At 35.0% G+C, this 26,303-nt stretch overlaps 7 protein-coding genes and 2 pseudogenes across 9 annotated transcripts, besides 5 other annotated features; 5 read left to right on the top strand and 4 right to left on the bottom strand.

Annotated features, from left to right (window-relative positions):
- Window positions 1-9,629: part of a mobile genetic element that runs on past the window's edge.
- Window positions 199-684, bottom strand: TVAGG3_0302250 (integrase core domain containing protein family; the record flags this gene model as incomplete). Its single annotated transcript, XM_051229577.1, has 1 exon — window positions 199-684. One exon carries the CDS (start codon window positions 682-684, stop codon window positions 199-201), a length of 486 nt encoding a protein of 161 aa, XP_051099307.1.
- On the bottom strand, window positions 1,452-3,653 carry TVAGG3_0302240 (annotated as a pseudogene). Its single transcript has one exon. A coding segment is annotated over exon 1 (2,202 nt).
- TVAGG3_0302230 lies at window positions 4,394-5,001 on the top strand (annotated as a pseudogene). The gene has a single exon. A coding segment is annotated over exon 1 (608 nt).
- Window positions 7,399-8,205, top strand: TVAGG3_0302220 (uncharacterized protein; the record flags this gene model as incomplete). The annotated part of the gene is made up of 1 exon (XM_051229576.1): window positions 7,399-8,205. The coding sequence occupies one exon, from the start codon at window positions 7,399-7,401 to the stop codon at window positions 8,203-8,205; it is 807 nt and encodes a 268-aa protein (XP_051099306.1).
- On the top strand, window positions 8,431-8,946 carry TVAGG3_0302210 (protein of unknown function, DUF4107 family; the record flags this gene model as incomplete). The annotated part of the gene is made up of 1 exon (XM_051229575.1): window positions 8,431-8,946. The coding sequence occupies one exon, from the start codon at window positions 8,431-8,433 to the stop codon at window positions 8,944-8,946; it is 516 nt and encodes a 171-aa protein (XP_051099305.1).
- Window positions 8,947-9,629: a terminal%2Cinverted (terminal inverted repeat of Maverick-1C transposon ID:TVAGG3_0302200).
- A 103-nt stretch (window positions 9,630-9,732) lies between these two features.
- Window positions 9,733-9,840: a mobile genetic element.
- A 985-nt stretch (window positions 9,841-10,825) lies between these two features.
- Window positions 10,826-10,860: a mobile genetic element.
- Window positions 10,826-10,860: a terminal%2Cinverted (terminal inverted repeat of Kolobok-1_TV transposon ID:TVAGG3_0013400).
- An 812-nt stretch (window positions 10,861-11,672) lies between these two features.
- On the bottom strand, window positions 11,673-13,730 carry TVAGG3_0302170 (uncharacterized protein; the record flags this gene model as incomplete). The annotated part of the gene is made up of 1 exon (XM_001580974.1): window positions 11,675-13,723. The coding sequence occupies one exon, from the start codon at window positions 13,721-13,723 to the stop codon at window positions 11,675-11,677; it is 2,049 nt and encodes a 682-aa protein (XP_001581024.1).
- A 123-nt stretch (window positions 13,731-13,853) lies between these two features.
- TVAGG3_0302160 (mRNA-containing ribonucleoprotein complex export from nucleus) lies at window positions 13,854-14,324 on the top strand (the record flags this gene model as incomplete). Its single annotated transcript, XM_001580973.1, has 1 exon — window positions 13,854-14,324. One exon carries the CDS (start codon window positions 13,854-13,856, stop codon window positions 14,322-14,324), a length of 471 nt encoding a protein of 156 aa, XP_001581023.1.
- A 69-nt stretch (window positions 14,325-14,393) lies between these two features.
- On the bottom strand, window positions 14,394-15,299 carry TVAGG3_0302150 (uncharacterized protein; the record flags this gene model as incomplete). Its single annotated transcript, XM_001580972.1, has 1 exon — window positions 14,394-15,299. One exon carries the CDS (start codon window positions 15,297-15,299, stop codon window positions 14,394-14,396), a length of 906 nt encoding a protein of 301 aa, XP_001581022.1.
- Window positions 15,300-15,410: 111 nt separating this feature from the next.
- TVAGG3_0302140 (dynein heavy chain family protein family) lies at window positions 15,411-26,092 on the top strand (the record flags this gene model as incomplete). Its single annotated transcript, XM_001580971.1, has 1 exon — window positions 15,417-26,087. One exon carries the CDS (start codon window positions 15,417-15,419, stop codon window positions 26,085-26,087), a length of 10,671 nt encoding a protein of 3,556 aa, XP_001581021.1.
- Window positions 26,093-26,303: the final 211 nt, after the last annotated feature.

Genomic DNA, 26,303 nt, shown 5'->3' with positions numbered 1-26,303 from the left:
AATTCATGAAAATTCAAGAGGTGAAAAATTAGGTGAAAAAAGAGGTGAGATCTCACCTCTTCACCTAAATTATATTTTTTGGTCTTTTGTGAAAATTCATGAAAATTCAAGAGGTGAAAAAACAGGTGAGAAAACAGGTGAAATCTCACCTCTTCACCTAAACATTATTTTTGTCTGATTTACATCCAACGAAAAAGTTTAGAAGAATTTTCTTATTCTTTCTGGCATGTTTTTATCTTTCCAGTACTCCCGCTCTAATGGTCCCAGATGAGTTGGTTTAGATTCTCTCAAGTTCTTAGATGGTATAACATCTTCAACGCCTCCTTCATATCTTACTTTATAAGTGTCATCGTTTATGTTGTAGTCAAGTATTTCAATAACCACTCCTCGCTTTGCTTCGTCAATGGTTTCAGCAAGTTTGCCATTACTACTTTCGACTAATTTATGTCGAGGGTAAAATGCTATGGAGTCGTCGGCAGCTTTTATAAGATATCCATTACCTTGCGTAGAGTCTACGATATAATAATTTCGACTTAACCTTAAACGTTTCTTTGTCAACGGTTTGTCGTCAAGAACTACACGAACTTTTGTACCAGGAATGAGGGTAAATTGTGTTGAATTTCTGATATTTTGTGTTTGGCTTCGTTTCTTTTGTATATACTTTTCTTCTTGTTGTTGTGTCATTGAATTTGGTGTATGTCCTGTTGTAGAATGTGTTGAGGAATTGTAAACTTCGATGAAATGTTTCATTGTTTCTTCGGTAAAGTCTCGCTCTTGATTTAAATCTCTGAGCGTCTTATGAAGCGGTTATGATGCCGAGTATGTTATGGTTATGGTCTTCAGTAGTGTAGTGAGTTATGTTATGCTTAATGAGAAATTCTGTGATTTCATTGCTGAGGTATGCACTGTCTTGGTCTGATGTTAAAGTACTTGGGTTATGTTCTGCTACAAACTTTTGTAAAACTCTTAACACTTCACGAGTTCCTTTATTTTTCATTGGATATGCAATGCTTTACGAGTGTTAACATTTATGAAGATGAGGAATGGTTTATGTCCTCCTTTTCTGCTTTGAATGAGAGTGTCAAATTGGTATGCGTCAGGAGTGTTGGAGTAAATTGGTAAAAAGTAGTCGTAAGGGTTTATTTTTGTTTGATGTACAACATTTTTGTCAAAGAACCTTTTCACTTCAGCTCTGTTAGTAAATCCCAACTCTTTGCAGCTTCATTGAACTTCTTAAATGACCTCCATGGATGTTGTTCGAATACTTCTTTCAAGCTCATTTATGTAAAGTTAAAGATTTTAACCAACTCGTATCCAAGCGTGCATTGTTATATAAGGAGGCATATAATCTTTTCCATTACCTGCTGGGTCTGTAATACCAGCTACAACATGTGTATGATTTCCTGCAGTTCCACAGAAAATACCTGTGCTAACATCTTTGGGGTCAGTTGATATCATATCTATGCATTCCCTGTCTATCCGAACCCGCTGCAAGATTTGTATAACCTCTTTTTGTTATTGAATGTGAATGGTTTCCTTCCACAGATGTTCTTCCACTGAACCTATGCATATGTGAAGGAAGGTTTTCAATACCTATTTTCTTTGAACCTCCCATCTTCATTGACTGCGTATTAGTGTAGAATGGAAAACTGTCAACTATTTCATACCATCTACCACCAAATAAAGTGTTTGGATTTATTGGATTCATAGACGTATAAACAGCTCCTATAGGATATATTAAATCATATATGCTCATAACTCTATAAACATATTCTAAAGAACTTATGTCATTAAATACCATTTGGAATGTATCTCCCGGATGAAATGTTGCATTTGTTCCACTTTTATAATGTAATGTTAGTTCAATAGAATTATCCAAGAAAAATTCAAAAGTATCTGGTTGAAGACCTCTAACAAATTCAAATGGAGTTGCTGGTTCACCATTTATAATTTCTGTTGTAAATGTCATTGTATCTGGTTTCGAAAATTTCTTTGTTAGTTCTGCATCCACATAAGTTTTGTCTGCTTTCTTATCTAACATTGCTGGTAGTTCATGTGCTTCAAAGTTTCTGGCATGACTTCAATGTTCATACATTTGTTATTTAAGGAGTTAGTGTATCTTTTACGCTTGTACTTGGATTCTCTAAGGTGCACTTGAACCAATCAATAGTTCAATATTATGTCGTCTGCTCTAACAGTAGTGAAGGATTTATGTGTATGGTTCTTTGTCTGCTTTTTTATCTAACGTAGCCTGAAGTTCATTTATATCGGAGATATTGTGTTTATGAGATTTCAAAACTTTGTTCGTTGCTTCGAGTTCAACTTTGTCAGCTTTACTTTTAATAGCATCTTCAAACGTTATTTTTGCCTTAACTCTTAACATAAATCTTGGTTCAACTAATACACCGTTAACATTGAAAGTAGAGGCATAAATTTCACCGGTATAACCAAATGCTTCTGGTGCTTTAGCTACATCATACTGTACAGTACAGCTTATGTCATAACCTTTAGCACGAATGTATTTATATCTTCTTTCATTAACATTTTTTGTCTTCGCTTCATCACTTCGTGTTAAATATCCATGGTAGTCCGTTATAATCTGTTCGTCTGAAGTTATATAATGAACATGGTTCTTGTCCGCTTTACTATTTAATGTAGCTTGAAGTTCATTTATATCGGAGATATTGTGTTTATGAGATTTCAAAACTTTGTTCATTGCGTCAAGTTCATTTTTATCTGTTTTACTATTTAATGTAGCTTGAAGTTCATTTATATCGGAGATATTGTGTTTATGTTCTTTATCTGCTTTTTCGGCTAATTTCTCTTCTATCTCATTTATTTCAAGTTCATGCCTACCACCACCTCCGAAGAAGTATTTTTCTTCAGCTCTTGAAGAACGTCCACTTCGCCATCTTTGGTCAATAATGAGACTTTGAGTTAAAACCTTTCCTGTCTTAATGGATGTTTGTAAAACTTCTTCTTCACCGTGTTCGGGTCATGGTCGTCATCATATCTTGTGAAATCAGAGATGTTGTCATACATTAAGCATATCTGTCTCAAAAGTTCTGCTATTTGAAACTGGAACGAAAGATATACAGAACTTTCATCATCTCCTAAAGTCAAGTCTGCTTTCTTAAGTATTTCTTGAATGTATGCAATGAGAACAGAGTACCTTGGAAAATATTCGAACAATATTTCATTAGCTGTTGGTTTTGGTGGTTCTTTTGGAGTTTCTGTTGTTTCAGTTCCTTCTGTAGTTCTGTTGGAGTTTCTGCATCTCTTGACTTCAATGCTCTTGCTCTCAAAGACCTAAATGTTAGAGCACCGGGTTTTACAAAGGACTTTATAAATGCTTTAATAGTTCCTGGTAAGTTATTGTTAGCATTAAGTAAGTTCCTTATGCTTCCATCATGTACGTCCATAGCACTATGTAAAAAATCTATACTTTTCTTGTAGTCAGCAATAGACTGACTGTGATTTTTTAAAGATTTGTCAATACCTTTAAGCCAATCTTCATGCATGTCTGATACTGAGCCAAGAATATCATTTGCTTCCTTTAGTGTATTTTGTGCTTGTCGTAAAGTATCCAATCCCGTACGTGCATTGTTTGCTATACGTCTTACAGTATCTATTTGACTCCTTGTTTCTTGCATCCAACCAGATAAAGTTTTAATAGTATCCGAACCATTTGAAATGAAGTTCAAAGCATTTTTAACGTCATTTAAAACTTCTTCACCAAGTACTGCCCATATCTTTCCGATTTGGTATTGAAGAACTCCATATGAAGCAGCTGTTAAACCAGTATTTATAAGGTCCCATATCCATGATTTAGCAGTTTTTCCATCCTTTCCATCCAAACCGTTCTCGCCTTGAGGTCCTTGTATTCCTTGTATTCCTTGTATTCCTTGTGGTCCTTGAGGTCCTTGAGGTCCTTGAGGTCCGGTGTCACCCTTCTCTCCTTTCAGTTCATCTTTATGTTCGTTATAATATTCTAATGTCATAAGGTGTACATCATTACTGCTACCAGCAACGCCAAGAATTTGTTTCTCATTCATGACTAAATTCTTTAGGCATTTAATGTTGTCGTCAAATCGAAAGCTCTTTAACAATTCAATGAGAACATTCAGTACTTTCACTAATGAGGCATCTACTGTAGAATTTATATATTGCACCGTTCCATCATTTATGATAGGAACCTTGCTTGTTGTAATGAATGGGTCATAAGTGTTAAAAGTATCGAAATCAATGACTTTTTTAGTTTTTCCATCGTCAATGACTAAATCATTGCCTTCAATGGTTAAAGTTGAGTTTTCGTTTACTAGTTCATGTGCTCTTCTTGCTTCATTTGTTTCATACGCATATGCAGCAATAGTCATATTTTAATGAGAATAAAATGTTGTTCTATTTGCAAAGTACAGACCCAAACGAATATGGAACAGTAAAGCTTCAAACAAACTTAGGTCTTCAGAATGAAGCACTTGCTTTCAGAGTTGTTGACTTCAATACTATCGCAACTTTTGTCATAACAGATGAAACAGATTTCATAGAGATTGAAATAGATGACAAAAGAAGTGTTATAACATTTCCTAACAGAGCTGGGTATAGAATAGATAAAATTGCTGGAGTCATAGATACTCTCATAAATGAAGAAACTATTGACAACATAGATGTCGAACTCTCTTCTGAGGGAACATTGAAGTTCAGTAGCAAGAAAGAGTTCAAGATACCAAGAATGAGTCATAGAGTACAACTTCTTTTGGGTGCATACCATATGACATTTCCTTTAAAAAGTGTTGACAAAACGATTGAGATGAAATCTGTTCCATACGTATGTTATGGCAATTGTTTGTACATTGAGTCAAAAATAGCTAATGTCACAGGTATTTCAGGAGTTAATAGTAAAGGTTCAGTAGAATATAAGTCTTTCTGTTATGCAGTAAATTCAATGTTCATTCCAAATTCCTGTCATAGCAACTCATTTAGGTAAATGGGTTCGCATTAGTCCTCATAATTTGAAAGACATGCAATTCAGACTTGTTGACTTTCAAGGAGAGCCTGTAGAACTGAAGGCACCAGTGCGAAATGACTGTTGAAGTTGACTTTTTAGAAAATATTAAATGCAACAGCTTACAAGAGAACTCAGAGCTAAAAATATAAAGTATGAATGTTATGTATTAGGTCATGAACTTTGGTTGTTGCTGTTTGATGAAACAAATGAATTAGTTATGTCAGTCAAGAGAACAGAAAAAGGCGTCAAAGGCGCCGAGCGCAAAGCGCTATATTGTGTTAGTGAAAACTGCACCAAAGTCAATAAGATTAGGTTTGCATTATGAAGATGAGTTCGATACTGTTGAAGAAGTTTTGGATAGATATTACAAATTGCTTTAATTTACTAAAACATATTTCAAGCAAAGTTTATATTCTGTTGAAAGTTTTGTATACTCGTTCGAATATTTATACTTAAACTCAACTCCTGTAGTTCCTGGTGTTTCAATGATGCGGATGTTACCTATTTTCATGAATGGTGGCGTTTGACCACAGCATTCGATTTCAGGGTCGAGATAGTCAATGACACATTGTTTCCCTGTTATTCGTGAGATAACATTTTCAAGGTCCTCCTTTGTTAGAATTATTTGGTTCTTACTTATAAGATTTGTCAAAAGCTTCTTATCGTCTTTGAGTAAAATTGTTTGGTATAACTGAAGAAGGTAATGGTCTACGTTATCTGAAGGATTTGTTTGAACATTTGTGTAAGGGTTGTCGTTGGCTTCTCTTGAAAGAATTTGGTCCAGTGGTGGATACTCTAACTTAACATCTGATGTAGCGTTAGCGTTTGAAGCTGAGTTTAAATTCACGGATTTCAGTTCTGGTTCTTTTTCTTTCAAACACTCTGAACTATAGTTCTTTATGACAATATTGTTTGTCGTTCGTGAGTCAACATTTGATGTTGGTTCAATTGGAACATTAACGGCACCAGCTAAGATGGATTTGCTTCTCATTTCATATAGAATAAAAACCTTTTATATGTATGAAATGAACAATATACTCGACAAGGGTTTGAATGTAAAGCTAACGAATGAAAATATTGTTGAATTCACTGAGACAGGAGCTGTGTATAAAGATGTAGAACTACTGAACAAAAGAGCTAAGGGAAGAAGCAGGAACATGAACAAAGGGTGGAAGCCTATAAAAATTTATGTCAATGATGGCTCAGGAGGTTCAAACATAAAGTATGCAGAAAGTTATAGAGTTTATGCTCTCAAAGGTGAAAAGCCTTCATTTAAGAACAGCTATTCTAACGCATATCCTCAAAAGCTAACGGATGGAGAAGTGGATGATATGAATGACAGCAAAAATATTAACAGAAATGGCGACAGAGATGCATGGAATTTGTTTACCATCAGTCAATTGAAGGTTAAACTTTAAAACAATGTTGGTCGTTCCCATGGAATATTTTTGACTTTAATGGTATTAGTCATGATATGAATCTCAAGGTATGAACGAGGAGAGATGAGAGACTTATATGCTTCCCAAATTTCTTCAAAAGTAATGTTATACCTGACTGTTTCCAAATGAGTTCAATATCATAACGTGAGAAACCTTGAAAGATAACGAAGTCAGTTATGAGACGTTTTATGTTTAAAGCTAAAAACCTCCATGTTTGCATAAGTATTGCTACAGTTAAGTGGTAATGTCTGACTTTAGTAATGATATTAGCTAATGGTGAGTCTGGTTTTGACACTAAACCTTTTCCGGCGAAGTCGTCGCAAACGAGCAGAGTGTTTGAAGGATATTTTTTGAAGGGGTATTTTGAAAGTTTTGATAGAATGTAGTTTGTCAGTCGTTTCATATCGTAAACTCCTGAGTACTGACGTAAGTGGTGTTTGTCAATAATTCTTTCCATCTCTTCTGAAGTCTTTTGCATTCCTGACTATAAATTCAACGATGGCATAATATTTCCTCTTACGTCGAATGTAACGTTGAAGAAATTCAATGAGTTCACTGTCTGGAACTTTAACGACAGAGGCTTGAACTTTTGACATAAATGTTTTCGCTGTTGAGTCCATAGAGTCTGAAGTTGCTGATATAATGATTTGGTCATAATATGAGTCATTTCCTAAACGTTCTGTTATGAGTATATGACGAATGAGGTTAAATGTCTTACCTGAACCCATCTTTCCACAATAGAAATAAACACCATTTGAACAGAACTCATAGTCCTTACTGAAAGGAAGAATAAGAGAAGAGTTAAGTTTGTCTGTAGTTTCATTCATGTCTTCATCTACGTCATGTATTAAATGCTTCATTTTATCTCCATTAAAAATGCAAGTCAGAAATATTCAGAACATAGCACCGAGTCTAACTGACAAGAGTATAAAGATATACTATGAACACGTTATGATGAAACCAACCAAAATTCAAGAAAGTCAGTATACTTATGAATATCCAAGACACTGGGTAGAGTATGTAGGAGGTGAGAAAGCTATTGAAATAAGACAAGTTAGAAGTATTCCAGCAGGAAGGACAATATTATTGAAGAACTTTAATGTTTTGAGATATAATGATGAGACAAAGAAGCAAGATAGTTTTCCTATTGCTGTGTATGTGAACCTAGACACAGGAGATGACATGAAAGTTTTTAACACAAAGCTTCAAACGGTAGTGAGAGAACAACTGACTGCGGAAGGACATCCATTACCTTCAGAAGTTAGCATAGCATATAATTTTGAAACAAACTCAATAGATTTTAAAGTCATCTCTGCAAAGAAGTCAGGTTTTACATTTAATGAAGCAGATGTATATTCGAATGAAAACTTCAAAGCTATTGCATGGTTAGATAATGACGATTGCTTTAAGAAAATATTTAAATTCAGTGACTCAAAGATGTCAATAGATGACCTTCGTGGAATGTTACCATCGACGTTTACAGTTGAAGGTTCAGCAGGATTGCTTACAAGATTGTCAATTGGTGGTATTTGGTCTCGTGAGAACATTGTTATAAAATCCAGTATAAGTGAATTTGCTGAAGAATCTATATTATGTCTTTCAAACTACATGTATTCGCCACCGAAGCATTATAGTATAACAAACTTTGTCAGTAAGTTTAACATAAGACTTGTCGAACCTTCTTCAATGAAAGATGTTGTGCTACCTAAAGATGGAAAGGATGGACTCATTATTGAGATGATTTTAATAGCATATTAAATGAGCTTGTTCTTGAAGGTCATTCATGATGAAATAACTGTTGTAGAAGATGTTAGCAATTGTTCAGACATTTTGAAGCGTATAGATGATATAAGAAAGAAGTTAGATAGACCGCAAAGCGGTGAGGGCGAAGCCCGTGAGAATGTTTATGTTTCATTGACTTTCTCCAGTAAAGAGAACTTTTATGAGATAATATTGAAGAGAGATGATTTTAATATGGTGTAAATGGTAGCTTGGGCAGCTTTAGGCGCAATGGGAACAAAAGCATTAGCATTTGGAGCAAAAGCACTTGGGGCTTATGACGCAGTAAATAAAATGAGTGGAGGAAGAGTTTCGAAGACATTAGATGCAAATAAAGGAAAGATTGGAGGCTGGGTTGCAAAGAAGTTAAGATTAAATAAAATAGGACTCATAAATAAAGCATCCAATTTGGTTGCGACTGAGTCAGAAAATGCTTTAGGAAAGGACGATGAGTTTGCAAAACACGCAAAAGACTTTAATGACCAGATGAAAGGTGAAACAATGCATTTAAATAGAGTCGATGGAACTCTTCCTCCACCAGTAGTTCTTCCGTATGGTCCCTATGGAATGTATGGAAACCCTTACGAAAGACCATTTGACCCATTGACTGGTGGAAGTAACTGGTATCATTACGGACGAAGAAGAAAGACAGTCAAGTTGGAGACAGACGTGAAGAAAGCAACTAAAAAGAAACCAAGGAAGAGAGTTATAAAGCAATGAATTCAAGTGGGTGAAAAAACAGGTGAAAAAAGAGGTGAGATCTCACCACTTCACCTAAATTTATTTTTGTGCTATGTTTTCATACGTGTGGGAGTGGTGATATTATTAATTTTTAAGTTTATTTTTTATTTTACTGAAAATTTTTATTTGGATGTAAATGACAGAACAAAAGCAACTCATTCGAATTCCACAGTATAACAAACATACATTTAAACATTTATTCTTCCTTCCTGAGCATAACATGTTCTTTCAAATACATCCGAGACCAGTTGACTTTTCATTGACTGTTTATAAAGATAGAAATAGTTATATCATTAAACCATACGATGACGAAGGTAAGTTATGTAAATTGTACGTTAAGAAGTTAGAGAAAGTTTATGGCTTCAAGTATGACTACAATAGGGTTAACACTGATGATGAAGATATTGAGGAAAATTTATGAGAACATTAGTGAAGTCGTTAGTGTGAACGATAGTGAGAACGTTTATTTTTACATTAGTGAAGTCGTTAGCGAAAATGTTGGTGAGGTGAAGTGGTTGGCGGCTTTATAAATATTTAAGGTTAAGTTGGTGTTTGTGTTTGTGTTGTAAAATTTACGTTAACGGTTTTGTAAAGTGTCAAATTCACAAGTATTGGGTAAGGAGAAACGCAGTGCCGTCGTACCCAACATAACCATACTAACTATTGATGACAAAGAAGAATTATAATCCATAAAACTTATTTGCCATTAAATATATATAAATTCCGAGTTTCCACTGTTGAAAATCTCATTATTTTGGAGAAAGAACAAGAACTGCACAGTAAATGCAGCATTTTTTTAATTATTCATCATTGCATATATAATATTAGTTAGGGTTTGGGGAAATGTTACTAGAGAATTATTGACTTTTGAAAGGCTTTTTAGTGAAATTATCATTCTTATGAATAAGCAATTATTGCGATGAGCTAGAAGATATACAATTCAAATATAATAACTTCGTTATTTGGTTGATTGTACACTATATTTTTGTGCATATTGCAGATCTAGATATACGTCCTACATCTTGATACAACTCAATTTTGTTCTCTGAGCGTAAAAGTGTGACATGAAAAATTATATAATTATCAAAGGTAGATTTCTTTTTATTATTATATTAAAGGATTAACGGCGTATACAAACATTTTGTATTTTCGTCTGTGAATGAATTAACAGATTCTACTTCAACATCTTGCATGAAATATTTGGAGTTCTTGTCAAAATAGAGCGTTTTAGTTTCGATATTCTTCTTTTGGAATTTCTCATTCAGAATTTCCTTTATTATGTATCGAAAATCCACATATTCATCAATTACGTCATAAGGAATTTGAGAAAACCCACTTGCAAGTCCTTCATCTGAACGCAATTTCCTTATTAATTTACCATAATCATCTAATCCAAACATTGCAGCCAAGAAGCCATCTTTATTTGGATTTTTTTTGTATGATAAATATAGCTGTATATATACTCTTGCATTCTCTCTAAATCACTTTTATAAGTCGGGTAATAACTAGTAATTGTTTCACCTATTTTTAAAGCAATTTGATAAAAATTTTCTATAATTTCTTGAGATGGATTGCAATATTTAAGGTAAGTAAAATATAAATTATGAGCTTGTTTCCAATATTCGAAAAGAGCGCTCATGAATGATGAAATATTTTTTACTGTCTTGAGCTTCTCGTGAAAAGACAAGTCGTGTATGACATGACAATTCTCACGAACTTCTGATAAATGATCATTGATAAATTGTTCATATTGTTGTAAACGACTGAGATATTTCTCCTTGAGCTGCTTATGAAGCTCCATTAAGATTATGAAAAATTTTCGAGAATTTAATTTGAAAAGTTTACAAATTTTTTATAAGGGTGCCCAATAGACGATAGACCACCCTCAGAAAAACAACTTTGCGGAAATATGATCCTTATCAAGTAAGCAGTCTTTTTTCAATATTAACATGTCATTCTAAAATAATATATTAAATTTACGATATAATTTTCGACAAAAATAACTTCTCAGCGGAAAACAATCCCACGATTTATACAATATATTTGATGACATCATTCTCATCTATTTTCTCTACCTTTAATTCAGGTTTTTGAGAAAAAGATTATTCTAATTACGTAACAATTCCAACACAATCCAGTAAAAACTTCTTATATTGTGATATTATATTGAATGACAACAATATATGTCCATTTCAAAGGTACGAAAGTAAAAAAGTTGTTCATAATTATAAATAGAGGTTTAATTCCCTAAGGAACAACTATAATATGGAATATATATTTATTGTTTACTAGTAAAATTTATCTTTACTAATCTTATTTTACATTTTTTTTTTAATATCCTATTGAAGATGAAATACTCATGTGAAATATAAGATGTGTCACAACATTCCATAGAATTGCCTTGAATTGTAAAAAGTAACAAGTAGAAAAATTCATATAAATTAGAGTAATATCATTGCTAATATAATCATATGCTCACTACATAGTCAATAATATATTGTTAGATTCAAAAAAAAGGGTAATAAATTTAAGATTCCAGAACAATATGACATTTGCCGCCATTAAATCAGCACTTTCCTTTTCTCGATACCTTAATATATTATATGAAAAGAGATTGGTTAGATTTTCTTCTAAATATCAAACAAGTCATACATAATTTTTTTTGAATAATAAAAAATTTGTTTAGAAAAAAATGACTGAAAATAAATTAGAACTCGCTTTCAGTTTCTTGGCTGTCGAGGGCTTCAGATGCTTCATCATCAGAAGTGTCATTTCTTGCCTGTTTTCTGAGCATTGCAAGTTTCGCTTCGAGTGCTTTTCTGTGGGAAGAAATGTTTTGTCTCATTGATTTCTGAAGAGAAGTCAACTGAGCGGAGATTTCTCTTGTTTTGTCTTCGAAACCATTGAGAGACTGATGAATTGAAGCTTCTTTCCTCTTAAACACCAATATGTTGTCTTGGAAATTAGACTTCGATGTCTCCAACTGTTTGACAGATCCTGTTTCTCTCTCTCTTATCTTTGCAGTCATATCATCTCTGAATCTGTCAACGTGTCTCTTAAGTAATTCAGAGAAAACTTTGACGTGTTCCAAAGTTGTCAAAGAGAGACTTTTTAGTCCTCCTTCGAGACAATTAGAGACATTCATTGGTAACTCACCGAAAACGTTGTTATCTGTTACACTCGGCATCAATTGTTTCGGTGATGAAGGTGGAGAATCATTTTTAGCAGTTTCTTCCTGTGTTTTTGAAGATTTTTCTGCAACTAATGATTGACCAATGTTTATCTCTAACAAAGGAGGAGAAGGTTCGTATTCCTGACTCTCAGAACTCTCTTCAACAGGAGAAGGAATTGATTCAACAGGTGGCTGATATGTGCTGTCATCTTCATCCTCTTCTTCTTCAATGATACTTTCTATCTTCTGTTCAATCTGTTGCTGCGGAGGAATGATGTTTGAATCAACACTTTTAGCGATACTATCGTTATCACTAAAGTTGTCCTCGAACAAGTCATTTGTGTCTTCTAATTGTACTGTTTGTTGTTGTTCTCTTTCTTTGTCAGGAACAAACATAGCAATTGAAGATCTGACTTTGTTCGGTTTCTGGATTGTTTCTTCTTTGTTGACCATCTCTGGAGGAGCAACTGATGACCTTGGATGTTGTTCTTGAACTGGTTGTGGAGGAGGAATTGGAATATTAGATTCGAGCTGTGGATTCTGTGAATTGGAGACAGATTCGCCATATGAGATTCTGCTGAAGATCTGTTCCATTTGGGGAGGTTCGATCTTGATATCTGGGATGATGGTGAATTGTCCACCGGCTGGGACTTCGAGTTGTGGGATTCCTTCTGCATCAGTCACTGATAAGTTGCCATCGGAGGAGTCAAGACCGTCGATATCATCAAATTTGATGGTAATGACGGAATCGTTGAAGCAGATGATCATGTCGTCAAATCCAATGTCGAGCCAACCATTTCCGAACTCTTTCTTGTTGGAATTGGCAAGAGAATTGAATTTGATATTGAAGATCGGCTCCTTCGAAGCTCCGTTGACCTTCAGAAGGCACTGGTGGGAGGACTCATTGAAGTTCTGAGTATCTGTAGTGGTGCAATCGAATCCAGAAATGGAGGTTTGGATTCTGAAGAATAATTCAAGGAACTGAAGCTGTAAACGTGGGTAATGAGAGGTGGAAATGAGCTTAGAGAACTCCTCTGTCTTATCGCTGAGGGATTTTCGGACATTATCGTTGTCAATAACGATAAATAATAATGACAGGCATCTGTTGACCAATTCTACTTCCTCGCTCCTCTTAAGTATCATGTTTATGCATAGTGTAGCAACTTCTTCGCCTATTTGGTCATGGAAAATGGGGAATTCGTCGATCAAATGGAATAATGTAGCAATAAGGTCAAGCTGGCGTTTCGTATTGACTTGGGAAGGTTCCTTGTCAAGTACAGTTGTAGAGAATGCCGTAACAGTCTGGTAGAAGGCGTATTCTTTCTCTCCGAAATTCGATAAGATGGCACTATTATCGATAATGGTATTTAACCATTTGATAACAATATCGGAGTATGTATTCTTATCGATGGTAGAGCAAGCGTACTTAATGGCTGCGGATAAGTTTTGTTTTGCCTTCATGGAAAGCTTTGTTTCTTGGTAGGGACCTTCTGTACAGTACTTATCGAGGCTTTCCCAGAAGCTGGGACTATCTATCTTCGGGTTCTTGCTTAGGAGTTGTCCTAGGATGTTTCCTGCTTTCATATCCTAAAATTTTTTAATTGGTCATTCATTCACGTATGATGTGATGTGCCGATAATTGTAAAATCCGAACGATAGGCGAAATTTTTGGACGATAGGTGTAAATTTTGTACGATTATTGTAAACTTTGTAAATGGCAATAAAGGCGAAAAATATCCAAAAATTACAGGAAATCGAATTACGGAAGGGTGTATTCGACGAATTGTCTTCCTTTCATGGAGACTTTAAAGATTGCCCGTGGATAAAGGTCAATAATTTAAACTATGAACTATCGGAAGGCGATATACTCACAGTTTTCGAGCAATACGGAACAATTATTAACTTCGAACTCATAAGAGACGCAAAGACAGGAGATTCTCGCGGAACGGCCATCATGGAATACGAAGATTGGAGATCAACTATACTTGCTGTCGATAATTTGAACGGAATTACATTACTTGGACGAACTATTAGCGTTGACCATTGCAGATATACTCTAAATGAAAAAAGCCATATGGTCGCTCCACGAACAATTACTCCAGCACGCCTTTCTACTAAAGAAAGGCCAGCTCCGCAAATTGACGAAGGATCCGCATCTTCTACAGAAACTGATGAAGAAGATTGAAAATAATTCTATATTTTATACATACAAATATAATAAATAAAATGTTTGTTGTTTGTTTTTGATACGATATTAACTTGCTGGAACAAGCATAGGTCTTTTTGATGTAGAAGAGGAATAACAAGCAAAAAGAACTGTAGATCCTGATAAAATACAAGATTGAAGAGAACCAAACCGCGTAAATAGCTCTGATTTGTACAAAGCAGCTATTTCTCCATCTTCTTCTACAATGGCTGGATATAATACGTTATTCCTTAGACATAAAGCCCAAATCAACTTAAATTGACGATAAATAGTTTCCGATCCTTCTGGAAGTAGCTGCATAATAGGAGATGCAACATCAATCGTATTAGGTAAGTTAAGTTTTGGATAATCAATCCGGAAAATCATATTTTCCACATCTTCTTTTGCTAATTTTGTTTCGATATTCATTTTTAATGTTGGTATTGACTTGACTTTTGTTACTGGGCCCATAGAAATACCTAATAATTGCATATTTCCAAAGAAATATTGTATATCGTCAAAAATTGTTCTAGGAAACTTTGTAGGTTCGTGTAAAACGCAACTTAATATATTGATGCATTTGGTAATCGATACAATTGCTGAATCATCATTTCTGGTAACTTCAAACATTTGCTCAAAAAGCTCATAATGAGAAAGTACAAACACTACAATTAAAGCTGATTGAGTTAAATCTTTGTGAGGTTCGATAAATTGAATTGTAGAAACTAAATTTTGTCGTTCAGACTCTTCTTCGCCTAATTCAAACTCGCTGTTAGCTTCTGTTTCATCTAAATTTGCTTTCGCTTTCTTATGTTGAGGTGTATCTGACAATTTTTGGTTATCTGCATAATTGAAATCGGCTTCAGTATCATTTATTGATCTATCATTCACTTTTGCACCTGATCGATTTACATTTTGTCTATTCTGGGGTAAAAATTTTAGTAAATTTGGATTCGAAATTTTTGACGAAGTCATTACACTAAAATAAACGATTTTATAAAACAAAAATGTTGTTTTTATCTTTAATACACATGTTTAAATAAATAAAACTGTAGATTGAATTTAGAAATCGTTGATAATTTCCAAACAAAAATGAAAAACACTAGACCTCAGCCGCCTGAGAATCCTAGGGGTAGAAACCCAAGGAACAAGGAACTGAGTGATAACGAGAAAGTGTTTCAAGCATTATATGGAAAAGAAGAAGATTTTAGAGAAGATCAAATCGCAAAATTTTCACCAAGATATGCAGGATATTTGGGTGATCCACTCAAATCAACTACAAATCTTCCACAAGCACCATCTCCAATTGATCTTTCTGCTACTTCCCAATTCGTTGAATTTCAACCAACAATTAAAGTGGCAAAATCGACAGCAAATCTTCCTACAACAAATTTCGCAAACTATTTAAAGAAATCTCAACAAAATATACCGCAAATTACAATACCAAAACGTTCATTCGGAAAAGGCGCAATTTCTGCAAGGCCTCACGTTCTTGAACCGCTTGTTCCACAAGAACACATACAAATGAATACACCACATGCTGCTAATGATAATTTGGCACTCTTTGACGAGGCAGATTTTGATGCACCCGATTTTGATAAACAAATACAAAATCAACTCAAAAATGGACCTATTCCGGCACATAGTATGTACATGACCAATGATGGTAACTGCAGTTGGCTTCCTTGCACTGTTATTTCTGTTTCTGGGAATAATTACACCATTCGTTGGAACAGTAATGGCAAGACAAAAGTTGTTCATCGTCTTTCCGTTAGATTGGACAACGAAGATCAAGAGAGATTCCAGCAAAGAAGAGATGCAGCCGTTGCTCATCGAGAAGAGACAGTACAAAACATCAAACAACAAACATACTTACAAATGAAGACTGAAGAAGAGACAGTCACTCAAGATCCAAAGATGATGGAAGATATTATTCGAATGTTACCGAAAAAGATGCGAATTTCACGTCATCTTACTGGTTTAATACAAGAGATCAACCATCTCTATTCATACGCCCATACAATTGTTGATTTCCGTTTACAATGGAATGATCCTGAAAAAGCTGAAGAATTCAAGAAGGAAGGCATCATTCCTATTGAGAATACACTTACTGTTCTTGCAGGAATGACCAGATTAGATCCATCTAGGATCAAAGCCCTGAAACTTGCAAATTGTCAAATGCTCGTTGCAGCGAATGGCGAATTAATAGATTTCCTTAGCGACGACTTCTTAACACATGTTGCTAAAGGTATTATTACAACAACCAGCTTCGGATATTTCTTTGAATCCCTCAAAGACGCCATTCTTGCGAAGAGAAGACATGCTTCTGATATTTTAGTTTCAAATCTCGACCAATACTTGACAAAAATGATTGTTGAGAACGAAGGAATGAGGAAATTATGGGTAAAAATGATGAACTTGAGATTCAACAACACATTGGCAACATTAGTTATTGATACTCTCAAAAGATTAACACCGACATTAACAAAAGAAAAAATTCATTTCGCTTTGTTTTGCCATGAAGATTTACAGAGATTTGTTCCTGTAAGAGAAACTGTTGAAGCAACAGGTTTGTCATATATTGATGGAATATTTAATCTCTTCAAGACACACAAGATCAAAAAAGTTTCAAGTGAATTATTCACTGAAAGAAAAATCGATGTTTTTCTTCCAGAAATTTTGGAAACACATAGAACATCTCGCTGGGATTGGATGAATCTAATTAAAACATCCTTTGATGAGATCTATCAATACATTGATGACATGAAGAAGATGACATCTCCTATTCCTTTAGATCCTATTGAAATGTGCAAATCAATTTTACCAAATGATTTCGAAGCCCATTTGAAAGGGCAAGTTCCAACAATTGATTCAAGGGAAATCAACTTGAATTTAGTCAGAGAAAAGATGAGAGGTTCATTAAATGCTTACAAAGATTTCTTACTTGCTTTCCAACCAATTAAATGCTTTGGTGCTTTCGAAGTTAATTTCACAAAATACTTTGATAATATCAAACAAAAAACTGATGAATTTTACAACTTAGTTTTCAAGTACATGAATGCTCAAACTGACAAACAAGTTGATACAATCGGTGGCATGATATCATCCTTGATTCTTAAGGCAACAGCTGCTCCAAAGACTGTTGAAGAATGGTATGACAAACACGTTATTTTGGCTCATATAATGATCCATATTAATGATATCCAAGCAACACTAGATTATTTGCTAGTTATGTTAGATTTCATGGGAGAATTCTTGTTTGAACCAAGACAATCATTTGGTGCAACTTATAAGATCAAATCTGATTTGCACAAGATCATTTTGTCTATTGAAGAATTGAACAAGAAAGATCAAGAAGAAAAAGCCAAATTCATCGAACAACACAAGAAAGACATCGAAAAGATCCAAGAAGACTTGAAGATCTTCCAAGAAGAAATGTTATTATATGTTACAAAAGATGTCAATGTCGATTCATCAAAGACACATCTAAGTTTATTGGAAGACAAGCAACGCCTTAATAATTTCATCAGTACTTGTTCTTTGTATCAATCTCGCGATCAAAAATTGGACATGCAACAAACAGATTATCCGATTTTATCGAATATCAAATCTGATTTCGATATGTTATTACCTGCATGGTCAATTGCTGTTGAAATTGATACAACAGCGCAAGATTGGTTCGGCACAATTTTCAAGCAATTGGATGTACAAATGATATCAGATACAGTTGTAGAATGGGAGAACACATTGAAGAAACTCATGGAAGACATCGAAGCAGCAAAGAATCAAGATAGACACAAGAAATTCTTGAGAGAAGGCGTTCATCCTCTTGAAGCTCCTTACAAAGAACTTCAAGCTCGTGTACAATATATCTTGATGCATATTCCTATCATCAGATATATTTGCAATCCAAATTACAGACAAAGACACTGGAAACAGATCTCAGAAACAGCTGGATTCCAAATTGGTCCTAATGATGATTACACATGGAACTGGTTGATCGAATTCGGTGTTGAACAACACATCATTGCAATTGCTTCTATTTCTAAAGCCGCTACAAATGAAGCTAAAATCGAAATTGCAATTGCTCAAATGTGTGACGATTTACAGAAATTGAGATTCAAAGTTACTAAAACTGAACATGGAATTCACTTGGATGATCCTGCAACTGCTTTACTTTTATTGGCAAAGCATCAGCAAATCATGCAAGAAATCTTTGTTCCTCCTTATATCCAACCGTTCATTTCCAAAGTCAAAGAATACGAATTGTTGGCAGCAAACACAAGACAAATTCTCAAGCAAAGTATTGAGACAGAAGAAAGAATCAATGAATTACAGCCAGCCATGGAATCAACAGACTTAAAGACACAGCATTCGAAGATGACGAATTTCTTCGAAGACAAAGTTAAAGATTTCTCCAATTTCGCAACGAATTTCAAGTTATCTGCTACATTCCACATGATTTTGTCCAACCAATCAACGGCAGATGAATGCAATTCCATTGCACAAGACTTAGTTAAAGTCAGAGATCAGTTGCAAGACGTATTGGAGATGAAGAGAAAGGCATTTCCAAGATTCAGATTGCTCAGTGATTCTCAACTTATCCAAGTCATTTCTAATGGCGAAACACCATCAAAGATTCCAACAATATTTTCTTTGATGTATCCTTCAATTGCCTCCGCTGTTTTCGAGTCAAACACCTACTGTTTGGGCTTCAATTCACAAGGAGGAGAATACTTCGAATTCATTCAAAAAGTTCGAATTACTCCTGAATGCATTGAAGGTTGGTTCATCGCTTTCGACCAACAGATCACAAATACACTGAAGACACTGGGCAGAAAGATCATCCAGTCACCAATTTCGAATATCGAAAAGATGGCTTTGACATATCCTTCTCAGTTATTGACATTAGTTTTCAACTTGAACTTCACAACAAATGTCAATAAATGCATCTCAGAATTCGAAGGAAAGTTCACAGAAAATGCTGCTTCTAAACTCAAAGCACAATTGCAATTAGTATATGATTCTATTTGCAACGATTTGAAGGTTTTGATGTCAGCATACAGGAAATCATATCAAGTACAGATTTCTAACATGATCATTGTCTGCATGAACCACAAATCCGTATTAGAAGAACTCCTCAAGAAAGAGACAATTACTCCTTTGGATCCAATATGGTTGGCAACTCCGAAATACACTGTTGTTGATATGAACGATTTCAGTGTAAATGTAACTGTTGGAAATGCAACTGTTCCATATGGATTTGAATACGCAGGCTCCAATTTACCAGTTATTATGACAGATGGAATGAGAAAGTTCTTTGTCCAAATGATGGCATGCATAGTGAATGGAAGCTTCCCGTTAATTGCAGGATGGGCTGCAGACAAGAAACTCGAATATTTGAACAATTTCTTGAATGCAATTGGAAGACAACCATTCATTTATCCTTGCCATTACCATACAACTATTGCAAGAATGCAGGAATTCATACAAAAGGCATCGGAATGTAATGCTTTTGTTGCTTTCAAAGACATTTATTCATTGCAACCTGATGTTTTAAGTGATTGTTGCATCGAACTCCTTAATCTCAAAGAGAAGATGCCAACACACATCTTCGCAACTTATACATTAGGATCAGATCAGACATGCCACATCCCAGAAATCTTGAAGTTGACATTCAGACCTGTTGATGTTCCTTCTTCAGAGACATTTGAAAGATTCCAAGTTCTTTTGGCTTCTATGGGCATTAAATCTGATGAATTGGCATCCAAACTCTCTGAAATTGCAAACACAAGTATCATGGCGTTCAAAGAACCATTGTGTTCTGCTCTTTCATATGTTTCTCTTGCATATTTCATTCAAATGGCTCCTGTTTTTTCAAATGATCCAGTCACAGAAATTTTCACAAGAATCGTTTCAAATTTGGCTGATTTATTCGGTGCCGATGATGCCAAAGAAGTCATTGATTACATCAGTTCAGTATTCGGAAAGACAGCTGATGTAACAACAGAGGATCAGGTCATCCAGATGCACAAGGATCCAGAATTCAACGACAAACTCAACCAGTTGAATGAAGCTCTCAAGAAACACTCTGGAGTTATCATCAATGGTCCTTACATGTGTGGTAAATCAGCTTTGATTCACGAATATTGCCAATACAAATGCATCAATCCAACATTTGTTTTGCCATATTCATTTGACTTGCATGATCTTTACGGAGACAAGTCAAGTGGCGCTCTTTCAATGATGCTTCAAACTAAGGACACAATTGTTTTCGATGGCCCAGCCGATGCTGTTTGGATGGACACTTTAACAGTTGGTCTTTCCAATGCAAGAAGATTGTATTTCGGTGATGGCTCTATCTGCAATTTAAGACCAGAAACTCGTTTCATTTTCGAAACAAGTGATATCTCTAAGGCGTCTCCAGCAGCTTTAGCATCTTGTGCTGTTGTTTATGTTGGAGATAACTTCCTTACTCTTCAAAAGAGAATTGATAATTTCCTTGATAAATTAGAGAATGATAAGAACATTGTTGAACCATTAAGTCACACAATTTTGAGCTCAACAATTCCTATATCTAAGTTAATAAGTGTTTGCAATGAATACATTAACTATTTCTTATCACAAATTGATGTTCATTATCCATCTTTGACTTCATTCTTCAAGTGTTTCAGATCAATTTTGCTGAATTATTATTTGCAGCCAATGGGCTCTAAAGTTAAGAGAACTGCTGAGAAACTGTTAGAACATGTTCCGAAATTCATTCTCTTCACAATGTTCTGGAGCTTCGCAGGAAGAGTTGATGGCGACGCAAGAGTTAAATTAGATCAAAAACTGACAAATGCAGCAATGAAGAAAGACATAAATCTCAGTGGAATGAACATTTCACAAGTCTTCTTTGAATACAATACAGATAAATGGATGCCATGGAGTGATATCGGAAAGACAGATGTCATTGGCGATCCAATGAAATTAATTGATCGCGAACCAAAGCATTTGTTATTCGATCCAGCCGTGATGATGCCTCTCGCATTCCTTTCTCACGAAATGCTTTCAAGAGGACAACATGTTATTGTCACAACACCTCCTGGAATCGACCAATCTGCAATTGCAAACATTATCCAGCACATGCCAATTATTATGGACAGATTCTCTCCACAAGCTTATGCATTCAAATCAACAGATAACCATAAGACATTGAGGAGAATGATGGCTTCTATATTACCTGATTCAAAGTCAAGCCAAAAGGAAGCGAAATCGCTCGCATTGAGAATTCCTTTGCTTTCTATTTTAGGCTTCGATTGCAGCGAAAGAAACACAGCCGCTGAAATTGTAAGATATGTTGTAACTCATAGAGGAATTCCAAGTGAAATCGGTGCACATAATGAACCAACTTGTGGATTGACATTTTGTCTGTTTTCAGATGAAAAAGCTCTTCAATCTCCATTAGCAAACCACACATTCTCTCTTGCTGTTCCTGGAATGTCTAAGATTGCAGAGATCCACGCTGTCTATCAAGCAGTTAAAGTTTTGTGGAACATTGATAGACCAGAAATCTCTGGTTTCTTATTAGATTTACTTGAAGGAGTCAGACAGACATTCAAGTTCTCAATGAGCCATTTGTTCATTGTTCTCCAAAGAGTTGGTAAGATCATGGTTAACCACGATGCCGACAAACTCTGTGATGTTTTGGCACATCAAGCAGTCAGAGTTTTCTACGATTCAATGCATAGTGAAGCCATTTTAGCCAGTATTTCAATCGCAATGAGAAACATCTCGAATGCATTGAATATGGAATTGTCAACAAATGTTTTCGATATCGCAGGTAACTCCATTTTAACAGACTTGAATTCAGAAAACTATAGAGAAGTTTCTTGTTTCGCTGATTTAACTAGGAAGAAAGAGAAAACAAGAGCAAGAAGAGGATCAAGAAGACAGTCATTGCTTCGTTTCACAGCAGATGTTGAAGCACCAAGACAAACCGATTTGAGTTCCCTCAAAGGTATCAATTCCTTCTTGAGATTGGACATCATTTCCGTTGCACAAGCTTTGACAATTCCAAAGAACCACTTAGAAATATTCACAAGCCAAACAACACTTGGAAAATCATTGGTCAAAGAAGCTTGCCAAATAGGAGATGTCAATTTCGTTGAGAAAGAATTGTTCATTCCATTGATGAAGATATTCCATGATACATTATTAGAAGCCGGTAAAACTAAGAAACATCAAGTTTTATTCATCGATGCAAACACAATTACAGATGAAGAACAAATAATGTTGAATGTTTTGATGAAGACATTTAATGTTTTCGGTTTGTTCTCAAGAGGTGAATTATTGAACTTAATGACAGACATTTATTCGAAGAAGGGATTGTACAATGATCCATTTAATGATAACTCATTAGAAACATTGAAGAACTACAACGAAATCATTGCTGATTTCATGACAGATTGCGAAATGAACTTCCACTTCGCAATTGTTCATTTAAGACCATTAAGATCAATTTCTAGTGATGATGAAGTTGTTTCTTACGCTTCAATTTACACACCTTTCTATTCTCACAACGATTTCATCGATGGCCATATCGAAGCAGTCATGAACAACTTAGTTCCATTCCAATACGAAACATCTGTCAAACAGTACATGATTTCGGATACATTCAAAGCTTTGAGCAATTCACCAATCATCCAGAGATATCCTTATTTGATTTCTGTGCAGAACTTGTCACACATTGTCACTGCTTTCGTTGAATATCAGAACAAGAGATATCCAAAGATCAAACAGAGAGTTGATTCATACGAACAATTGAAGACATTGAGTGAACAAATCGCTGAATACATCAGAGGAGAAATCCACGCGATGGAAGATATGGAAGCACAATTGGTTTCTTTGACACATGAATTCGAAGAATCAGAGAAACAATTGGAAGAAATGCAGAAGGTAACAGATGAAGAAATGGCTAATACAGACAGAGAAACATCAATATTAAGACAAGAAGAAATCAAGGCTGATCAAATGAGAAGAGAATTGGCACAAGAACTACAGAAAACAAACCAAATTCTCGATGTCGCCACACAAGAAATCAAGAACATCAAAGCATCAGATATCGCTGTCATCAAGAACATGCCTAACCCTCCAGTCGGTGTCGTCTTAGTCGTTCCTGCATTGACAACATTGCTCGGTGTAGATACAACAGGAACGAACATGAACACAGAAGAAGGAAGAAACAAATTGTGGTCAATTGGTCGTAAAATCATGGGTGAAGCATCATTCAAAAACAAATTAACTGGATCAGTAAATGAAAGCATTTCTGTTCAAACAGTTAATAAACTAAGAACAATAGTTTCTGATCCTAATTTCCAGCCTTCTGTCATTGAAAGATCATCATCTGCTGCTAAAGCAATTGCTCTATTCATCAGAGCAATTATTCCTTACGCAGAAGCAATTTGGAACCATAAAGAAAGAGTCAAAGCAATGCAGGTTGTCGAAGAAAACTTAGAACAACTCAGAAAGAAATCAGAAGAAGCAGTTGATAAACTCAATCAATGCAAGAAGAAGACATTGGAACTCACAGAAAACAAAGAGAAACTGGTCAAACAAAGAGAAACAATTGAAAGCAAAATCCAGAAACAGAGAAATAACATCGAAGATTACAAATCTGTTGAAGAAATTGTTAAGGATTACGTAACTAAATGCAATGAAGAGTACGAAAGATTGGTCTTAGAAGCACAAAGAACAGAGAAATTGTCATTCCTCCAGATGGTTTTCATGAATGTCGCTGGCCCTTATAATGACAAAGAAAGAGATGAAATATATGAGGCAATTAAATTCGAAGGATACACAAGAAAAGATTGCCTTACAAACGACGAACCATTAGTTGAGAAATGGAACAGAACTAATATGCCTGTTTCATGGCATTGGCGCGAAAACACTTCAATGTTATCTCCTGACAACGGAAGATGGGTTGTTGCAGAAAACGCTTACATGTTGTCAACAAGTTATTTGAAGAAAGTCGTTTGCAGACAAAGTGTTCAGTTCCTTTCAGCCAAATCAAAGACATTTGATGATGAATTTGTTAATTCTATTTCATCACAAGTCGGAATTGTTTTATACGATTTCGATTTCAACAATCCAAACTTGGTTGTTCCTGTTATTTGTCGAGCAAGAGAAACAGGATCTTCAATTGTTTACAACAACGAAACAATTAAAGTTCCTAAGGAATTCTTTGTTCTCTTCGCTGTTGATGAATTGCCAAAGTTAGAATCACTCGGTATGGATGTTTTACTTATTAAATTCGATATCAACAACGAAGTAAACACAGAACAAATCGCTCTCAAAGCATTCGAGCTCACAAATACAAATAACTATCAAGAATCAATTGTCATTGATAACAAAATTATCACAACACAACAATCGATTCTTGATAAGAGGAATGAACTCAAGGATTTGCTGATTAACACAGGAAGTGGAATCTTCAAGAACAGACAAGTCCAAACAGACATGGAAGTTTTCTTGAGAGAAATTGGAGATTTAGAAGTTCAATTAACTGCTTTCCACGAGAAATTCAACTCTCTTTGGGCTGATTATCCGAATATTTTCAATCTTTCCAAAGAAGTTGTTGATATATTCGAGAAATATCCTGTTCCTTCTTCTCTTTGGAAGATGATTGAAGGTGCTTTCTCTGCATTAAACGGCATCAGAAAAGATGATTTTGTCAAGACTGTTTCTGAAGTAATTACTCCTGTTTTAGCTGCTGTTTTACCACCATCATCTCCATTACAGATCGATAACCAACAACTACAACAAGTCGACCAGATCTACAAAATGAGTGGCGCTCCAAGACCAATCATTATCAGAGCAACAGACACTATTTTCGCTATTTCTTCTTTGTTGTCTTATTTGCAGGGAAGAAAACTTACTGTTATTCCTCCTTCAAAGATACTCAAATATGTAGTTAGTGGAATGCAGACAGGAACAATCTGTGCAACTGTCTGCACTTCTACTGAATCATTACATGATATATTAGGCCCGATTTCCAAGAACTTGGGAGCAAACTTTGTTTCAAACGAATTTAGATTGTTCATTTATGTTTTGGGAGAAGGATTGGAGTTACACTCAAGATTGTTCACAAAGACAGACCAAATCTTCTACAAACATCCAGCAAACGCAACACAGATTTGCTCAGAAACATGCAGGAAGTTAAAGAAGGATTTAGTTCTCACAGGAATTCCGAAATTGGATTCAGAAATTTCAGAAAGAAATACAAAGTTGTTCAATGCTCGTGCTCATGTCTTTGAAAACTGCAACATTTCATTGACAATGGCTCGATTGATGACAAGGAACAAAGATCAGATCTTCGACTTCATCAAGACATACATGTACTCGAATGGAGTCATGACAGATGAGAAGTTGGAGAGATTGAAGATTGTTGATGATTCACCAAGTGCAGTTGATTTCTCAAAGATCAAATGCCAAAACTATATGTCAGAAGAAAAAGTTAAGAAGGTTATTCAATTGAAGAAAGATGGAAACAAGATGGTTCTGTTCTTGGATATCAACAGAAGAGATCCTTCTTCTGTTCCTATTACAGGAATTGACCTTGTTGGTAATTTCAACAATGATTCACTTGTCAAATCATGTGGATTCGAAATTGTTAAGATGTCTCAAGACTTAGTTCCAATCAGATTGCTTAAGGATGGAAGATTACTCGCAAGAGTTTATGTGAAGAAGTCAGATGAAGTTAGATACGCACTTGTTAACTAATATTTTTATAATTTATTTTATTATTGTTACATTTATAAATTATTTATTATTTACGTTTTTAAATTTAATTAAATTTTTGAACAACAAAAGAAAACCAGAATTCTTCATACTGACTAAGGGGAAAAGGCATTAACATTGTTTAAAATTTATTCTTAGTTCTTGAAATTATTGTTTCAGAGAAGCAACGAGTTAAGTTGTTCTTATACCAAAGTAGAT

Source organism: Trichomonas vaginalis, chromosome V, assembly GCF_026262505.1.
Source record: "Trichomonas vaginalis G3 chromosome V, whole genome shotgun sequence".
NCBI lineage: Eukaryota > Parabasalia > Trichomonadida > Trichomonadidae > Trichomonas > Trichomonas vaginalis.
This window is presented reverse-complemented; position numbering and strand designations above follow the sequence as displayed.